This window comes from Cupressus sempervirens, chromosome 8 (assembly GCF_028749045.1).
Source record: "Cupressus sempervirens isolate cs-2001-9-10 chromosome 8, ASM2874904v1, whole genome shotgun sequence".
Classification (NCBI taxonomy): Eukaryota; Viridiplantae; Streptophyta; class Pinopsida; order Cupressales; family Cupressaceae; genus Cupressus; species Cupressus sempervirens.
Window position 1 is genome coordinate 236,306,135 of NC_143125.1, and position 8,528 is coordinate 236,314,662.

The window sequence follows — 8,528 nt, forward strand, 5'->3', positions numbered from 1 at the left end:
ATACACTGATCAAATGTATGCTCAAGTAATAATAAGATAAGGACAATATTCTAATCAATAAACTTGTAACAATGTGTGATTTACCTTGAAGAATGGTTCAAAACAATCCTTCCCACTAATTTCAGGAGGAGTGCCTGGACTAGGTGGTATGAAGTAATCTCTGTGAAGGGCTAAGACAGCCATCAAAACCTTGTGGAAGTATCGACTGACTGTCTCTCCTGAGTGCCCAAAGTTATGGGCAATCTTGCGGTTCCTTAGATTGTGCCCAAGAGTGTGGAGGAACATCATTAGTTGTTCCTCTAACTTCAAGTGGATCGTATCTCTCAAGCTTCCTTTCAGCCTCAGAATACAAGCTAGAGAAAAGAAGGCTGCCCTACTCATCCGAATCTGATCATGACAATCCACCTCATTCAAATGAATAATGTCTCTACAAAAGGAATTTCCTTTTCTTATTCGTTTACCCATTTGAATACCTTCTCGGGCTACCAGTACTTTGGCTATGCCAACAAAAGCAAAAAGAATTGTGAGAATGCGGGTGTATGTGGTCTTCCTAACTATGCTTCCTTGGACCTCTATACTCTCCATAGGATCCATCAATGACCTGAAAGGTGGACAATTTAAACACTATCAGTTATGAGATATCAACTATCACCTATCGAGATACAACATGATTATTTGCTAGCCTCATTGCATTAAGAAGTCAATTATTTATTCAAATACAGCAAGGAGTACCAACTACCGAGGATCATAAGCCCATAAAGAACAAATTACAATGTGTCATTATACTCCATGTAATCTATCTATACCAATGAAAACATAATATTGATTCCATTTGTCTATATGTATATACAAATTTATGTATATATGTATGTGCACACACATGTATGTATGCATGTACGTACACACACACACACACATGTATGCATGTATGTACATACACACACACATGTATGTATGCATGTACGTACGTACACACACATGTATGTATGTGTGTATGTACATACACACACATGAATGTATGTATGTATGTATGCATGTATGTACGTACACACAGACATGTATGCATGTATGTACGTACATACACACACATGTATGTATGCATGTACACATATATATAAATGTACATACACATGTATGTATGTACACATACACATGTACAAACTATAACCTGAATTTGGGCTTTTATGAATGTGTTTTAATAAATCCTCGGGTCCACTGAAACTGAGGCTCGTCTTTTAGAAGATGAAAAGTAGCATTGTTGGCAATGGGAATAGAGTTTCTTTCTACATTGATCTATACATAGTTTGAAATCATGGCTTTTATCTATACATAGTTTATGACCTCATAAGTATGTTGAATGATTTTGCATGGATCAATACATACTTTATATATCCATAGTTTAGTTGTTCATTTCATTGGCATGATTCACTTTGATTAATGGTATTGCATTGATCTCTCACATCACTATACTGGAACTCATTGGACTATTTTGCTAAACAGATTTGAACCATGATAAACTATGTATAGGTCAACTATGTATAAATAAAAGCATGATTGTCATGTTTTTCTATTATGATTGGCACTATAATATATACAGGTAATCACATGATCACATACTGGAATTCATTATTGAGCACATATTGAGCACATATTGATTATGTATAGATAAAAGCCATGATTGCCATTGATCTATACATAGTTGATCCATACATAGTTTATGATTTGGCTCTATTTAATGGTATTGCATTCATCTCTCACAGCAGTATACTAGAACTCATTACTAGCAAGAAACTGTTACAAAGTTTAGTTGTTCATTTCACTGGTATTGATCTCTCACAACACTATACTGAAAGTCATTAGTGAGCATATATTGACTATTTTGTCAAACAGATTCTAAACAAACTGTTACAGCATATATTCGACTATTTTGCTAAACAGATTTGAACCATGATAAACTACGTATAGGTCAACTATGTATAGATAAAAGCCATGATTGTCATGTTTTGCTTGATTGGCACTATGATATATACAGGTAATCACATGAGCACACACTGGAATTCATTATTAAGCACATATTGAGCACATATTGATTATGTATAGAGAAAAGCCATGATTGCCATTGATCTATACATAGTTGATCCATACATAGTTTATGACTTGACTCTATTTAATGGTATTGCATTCATCTCTCACAACAGTATACTAGAACTCATTACTGGCAAGAAACAGTTAGAAAGTTTAGTTATTCATTTCACTGGTATTGATCTCTCACAGCACTATATTGGAATTTATTAGTGAGCACAAGTTTATGACTTGGCTCTATTTAATGGTATTTCATTCATCTCTCACAACAACATACTAGAACTCATTACTGGCAAGAAATTGTTACAAAGTTTGGTTGTTCATTTCATTGGTATTGATCTCTCACAGCACTATAGTGGAATTTATTAGTGAGCACATATTGACTATTTTGCTAAACAGATTTAAAACAAACAGCCAGAAACTGTTACAAAGTTTAATTTTTCATTTCACTGGTATTGATCTCTCACATCACTATACTCGAATTTATTAGTGAGCACATATTGACTATTTTAAAAACAGATTTGAAACAAATAGTTACCACATATATTGACTAAATTGCTAGGCAGATAGTAGATAGAAATAGAACCATGATAAACTATGTATAGATAAAAGCTATTGATATACTTGTAAATTTCATTGTTGAGTACAAAAAATTAAAACTTTAACTATGATATATACAAGTAATTAGAGTTAAACATACTGGGACTCATTCCTGAGCATATATTTTAACTAGTTTTCTAAGCAGACCTACAACACGCAGCTACGTTTGAATGAACCAAAAAAAATTTTAAAATCTAGTATGCAAAGGTGGGTGTGAGAAGAGAACCGTTTACCGCCGCCGCTGTTCAAAGTGGAGAAGAGAAATCGCAGAAAATGCCACGGCCACATGCCATGGCCACAGGAAACCACGGCCACAGAAAACCCACAAACCCAGCAAACGGCAGCAAACCAGAAACCCTCGCAAACCACGGCCACAAAAAACCCACAAGCCCAACAAACGCAGCAAACCAGAAACCCTCGCCTTCGCACAATAGAGCACGAAAACAATACAACCGTCGTCTTCCAAAAAACCCAATTTGTTCTTCCAAAAACCTAAGGCGGATTCGGCGGACCCGACAATTTATTCAAATGCATTCATAAAAACCCAAAACCTAGTTTTCATTTCAACTTCCACCTATTTCCTGGAAGAAATTTCTTCCAATTTTTGAGCGAAATTGGCAGACGAAATTCGAAACCGGGTTATGCGTTTGATGAACCAAACACTACCGTTTTCTTCCATAACCCGATTTTGGCGCTGAAAACCCTATTCCGCACCCGGTATTCCCGTAACCAAACAGGGCCTAGCTGACTTAGTCAGCTTAAAGAATCTAAGCTAAGCGATTGTGATAGTATCCTGCCGTGTGCAGGGACTAGAAAATATTCAAGGAAATATGAAGAATATCGCATCAACAAAATGTAAAATGGTGGGGAAAGTAAGAGAATCATGAATCGTCAATGGAAAGTAGAGAGACAGCTTAATTCGATCCATCTCCCTTATTCCTTCACATTGTATTCTATAAATTGCGAGGGGATGATTTGAGAAAGCAGACGCTGAAAAACGAATCAAAATTGTATCTAAAATTTGCGCAACCCGGCTTTGTAAAGGATAACAGTAATGGATTCTGAATGCCAACAACAGCTATACAGACCAGTTGAGACAGAGGATCGGCCTGAAGAACAAAATAGAGAGGAAATTTTACAGCATGCAAGAGAAAATGTTAGTGGAGAACAAGGATTATTCGCTCAGCATCAACTTCAAATCCCTTCGGGTAAGCAAGGCTAAATATATTTGTCATTCTTGGGACATTTTTACAGTTAAATCGTTCTGATTACAAGTATTTTGTTCTGATATAAATATGACCCCAAATTGCATTTCAGACCTCGCTGAATCCTTGAATAGTATCAAGGAGGACACTAAGAAAGAGAAGGAAAATCAATTTCAAGTTGAAGAAAATTTTCCCCAAAAGATTGGGGTTATTGATTATTTGCGGGAGAAATGTTCTGTAATTTACAAGGACTGTGATCCTCTGTCTGATGAAGAAAGAGCAAAGGCCGAGGAGAAGCTGAAAGGGCTGATAGTGAGGGTTACGCATAGAAGGTGTTCATAAATATACAATGTAAGTGGTCTAACGAATGAGATAACCAGAGACCTCAAATTTGAGGTTACCGAAAGTAGCGGTTCAAAGAAGGTTGTTGGAATCGTAGAGTATTTCGTTCATGTAAGGAAGTATACTTCGGCTATCAGATACCAATTTCTGCCCTGTTTGGATCTGGTTTGTAAACCTGGAGTTGAGTCTATTTATGTTCCGATCGAATTCTGTGAAATATTAGCCCATGATAATATAAGTTTGCAGAGGATTGAGTGCCTATCTGCCGAAGAGAAGGGATGCAGAACCCTTGGCACAATAAAGAACGATGAAGGGAAAGTGTAAGTGCTATTCGATTTTGACAATTTGATATTATTTCGAAGAAATTTGGAAATCTGCGTGAACGGAAATCATAAATTTGATTAGTTTGAAATCAAAGACGAAGGTTTTTGAGAATTTTTTTGCATGATTTTATTGAATCTCTCTGTAGTTTTAGTGAACTTAATTGCATTATTTTATTTTATTTTTGTCCAAATACTTCAGATCGTATTTTGGATGTATTATGCAGGTCACTAATTCATGATCTAGTACGAAGATCAAATGAGTGAGAAAAGAAAGATCAAATCCATAGGCTTCTGTAGCTCACTTCACCTTTGTGATTCTAAAACACGATATAATATATGGATGAAAAAATATTTGCACAGTCAAATTTCAAAATATTTAACAATCTGAAAAAAAAATTCTACATAACAAACCGAATCTGCTTCACTCTCAAAAATCAATTTATGTCCTGTATTTTTTGTACTGTTCTGCAACATTTTTATTGGTTTCTTTTATTAATTTTTTTTTCTTGTTTTATAAAATATTTATATTAAAATGTAATATGAAAACACAAATTTTCAAACAGAAACATATGAATGCATTTGTAATAAGATCGATTAATACTTTTCTCCGTCTGTGTGAAATTTGCAGGAGTCAGTTTCAAATTGCAATGGTAAAATCCAAGCGATCAATAGTGAGCGCAACGGTTCACAGGCCTCCGGAGCTCAAGCTCGGAAGCCAAATGGAAATGGAAACAACCCCTGTCGACAAACATGGACAATATAACCTGCTTAACAGGCGTGTCTTTGAAAGCAAGGCAATTGACAACAAATGGGGTCTCTTATTCTTCAGCAATGACTCTCACCCTCCATCACAATGGCCTTCCCCTATTATCCAAAAATTCATGTCATCCTTGGTCAAAATATGCACAGAGATCGGAATGAAAATGGCAGAAGAACCTCAAATCTGCCAATTTCAATCCATTGATTGCATTTCTGACCTTGCAAAGCTTCGGTCAACTTTAGAAACTCTGCATAGTAAAGGCCTAGAAATTATAATTTGCGTGATGGAAACCGATAAATGTCCGCAGTACAAAACCCTAAAACTTGTTGCAGAAACAGAGATAGGGTTAATTACTCAATGTTGTCTGCTTGCAAACGTCAATCAGTACTCCGATCTGTCCAGCAAGCAGTCGCCGCAGTTTCTGGCCAATTTAGCCCTCAAAATGAACGCCAAATTAGGGGGAATCAACGCTTTTCTTGCGCGCAATCCATTTGGGAATTCCCAGGTTTTCATAATTGGGGCCAATGTGAAGAATCCGTCTAGTAACGACGATAGCCCTTCTGTGGCTGCAGTTGTGGGAAGCGTCAACAACCCGGCCTGCAATCGATATCTGACTAGAATCAGATACCAAGATTCAGCAGATCGCCATATAAATCAGCTTGAGGAAACGGCCAAAGATCTGATTGACGAATACAGAGACATAAACAGGGGATTACCAGAAAAGATCATCTTCTTCAGACAGGGGATCAGCGACAATCAATTGAAACAGGTGGTCGACAAAGAAATCTCCGCTCTCAAACAAGCCGTGAGCAAATTTGAAGGTAAATATGAGCCCCGCATTTCTTTCATTGTTGCTCAGAAGAGTCATCGCACAAGACTTGAAATCACTGAAGAACACAGCATTCAGAAATGGCGCAGTGTTCCTCCTGGCACAGTTGTCGGTAATTCTACCAATTCCAACTCCAAGCGGCTGAATTTCTTGATGTGCAGTCACAATGGACAAACAGAAAAAAGCAGGCCAACATTTTATCAGCTTGTGCATGATGAAAATGAGTTTACTCTGCCTGAGCTGCAGATGTTCATCAATGACATCTGTTATACTTGTGTGAGAAGCAAGGAGCCACTGTCAATGCCGCCTCCACTGTATTACGCACATCTTGATGCATATCGCGGAAAGCATTATGTAGAAGCCTCTTCTTCACTTGCACTCAACCTGCCCGCAATTCCAAAACTCGTTCAAAACAACTCCATGTTCTTCTGTTGAACATGAATTTTGCTCCTCCCAATTCTGTATATATGAATAAAGGCGCCAGCGCCCCCTGATATTGCATGTAGATAAATAAAAACGTATAGCTTTCGTTAATGTAATAAATGCCTCTTTTTGAAGATAATTATGGTAATCCATTGAATTTCTTTCTGTTTTATAAATTTTATATTCTGATTATTGCCTCTAACAAGGAAGGTGGCTCTTAATTTTCAGATACATCATTGACCAAATTTTAAAAAATTGAAAATAATAAACTTTTTTTTTAAAACTTTAGTGAAGTTCGTCTAGAGATTAGCCATCCTCGAAAACATTTGTGCATGTACTTTGTCATGTTAAGATGATGTCAATCATCATAATACATTTGTCAAAAATCTTAATTGGGTGAGCTACCTTTTGACCATGCATTTATTTGAAGAGTAATACACAACATAATGAGAAATTGTAGTCATTTGAACTAATAGCTCATTTAAGAGGAACAAATTCAAATGTTGGATAAAGTTGGGTGAAATTGATTTGTTAAGTATTCTATTGATAAAAAAATGTTGATTAATGCTAATTACAATTATAAACTATTAGAATTAATGTTCTAACAGTAGTCAATAATAATTGTTGAAACCTTGTTGAGTTGCTAGCAGCACAAATTGAGTTTAGGTGTGAGTCAAAGAGTTCTAGTTTGAATCAATTTTTTATTGTAGATGTGTTGAGTTAGGTGTCCATAAGTTTCAGTTAGCTATCAAGTTTGTGTGCTGTCAATTATGAAGTAGTTTGTTGTCAATCTAATTAGCAGTCATTTAGGATTGTTGTTGGGTCAAGCTATTGTATAAATTTGCATCTATATTCATTAGAAAAACAAGTTGGAAGTTCCTTCTTTCTCTGTTTTGTTTCTATTGTTCTATTTTTTCTAATAAAAACAAGTGGCATGTAGTGTCATAGTTCTTGCCATTATGCATTTTGATTGTATTGATGTAATGTGAGGAAGAAAATACAAATTGGACATCAGATACATTTACATTTTTATAAATGTGGAAGCTAGATAAGATGCAAGAAGTGCAACTTAATAACATTTTTCATTAACAATTAAATCTACAATGCATAAAAAATAGTTTTAGAAAGTTGTGCATCAATATTCGTTGAAATTTCTTTGGTTGGCGTTCTTGTTCTAGCATAACAACTGAAATTATACTTGATGATCATAAGTTGGATAGTCCTAGTCCTTTTATACTTTGTTCTTATTTTTGTTCTATTTATATTCCTCTACCACTAACCTGTTAATATAAAATTGTGCATATATCACACACTTATGTTTCTATTGCCATTTTTAGAATAGATTACAACAACATTTAAAAGTTTTGTGGTTGTCCATACCTCTTTTGAAGTTGAGATGTTTCAATATTTGTAAACATAGCTTCGACGAAGTCATACCTTAATTGTTCAATGAAATTTGAAACAAGAATTACAAGATGATACATCATATAGGAAGATTTTTCCATGTAATAAGTAGTTACTTATTTAGCCCTAACTAGATATTGCACCACTTTGTATAATCATAAAAATCAATCTAACATAGATAAACACCGATTTCACAAATAATATTATTTATTGTTATTTAAATAATATTATTTTTAATTATCTAAAATGAAAAAAATTAAAATAATGTTTGAAATTCAAACTAATTTGGTTAATAATGCATTCCTATAGATCTAATAAGATCATGATTTGATTATACTTATTATTTTAATATAATACTATTATGATAATTGATGAAAATTAATTGAACCTTAACTTTTGCATCTTATTTTGCAACTAAGAAGACGGAAGATAAAATGTAAGAAAGTAAAGGTCATAGTCTTGTAGTGATCATGATAAAAGAATCAAGGAGTAAAAACAAGGATAACTTTAAGAAACCCCTCCCGAAAAAAAAACCTAAAATGCTGGCGAATCCAACATCT

The 8,528-nt window shown here is 34.9% G+C and overlaps 1 protein-coding gene across 1 annotated transcript; it reads left to right on the forward strand.

Annotated features, from left to right (window-relative positions):
• Window positions 1–3,667: 3,667 nt before the first annotated feature.
• On the forward strand, window positions 3,668–6,755 carry LOC149542366 (protein argonaute 7-like). Its single transcript, XM_089796199.1, has 3 exons — window positions 3,668–3,890; window positions 4,000–4,549; window positions 5,181–6,755. Exon 3 carries the CDS (start codon window positions 5,200–5,202, stop codon window positions 6,574–6,576), a length of 1,377 nt encoding a protein of 458 aa, XP_089652325.1. The 5' UTR covers window positions 3,668–3,890; window positions 4,000–4,549; window positions 5,181–5,199; the 3' UTR covers window positions 6,577–6,755.
• The last annotated feature ends 1,773 nt before the right edge of the window (window positions 6,756–8,528 follow it).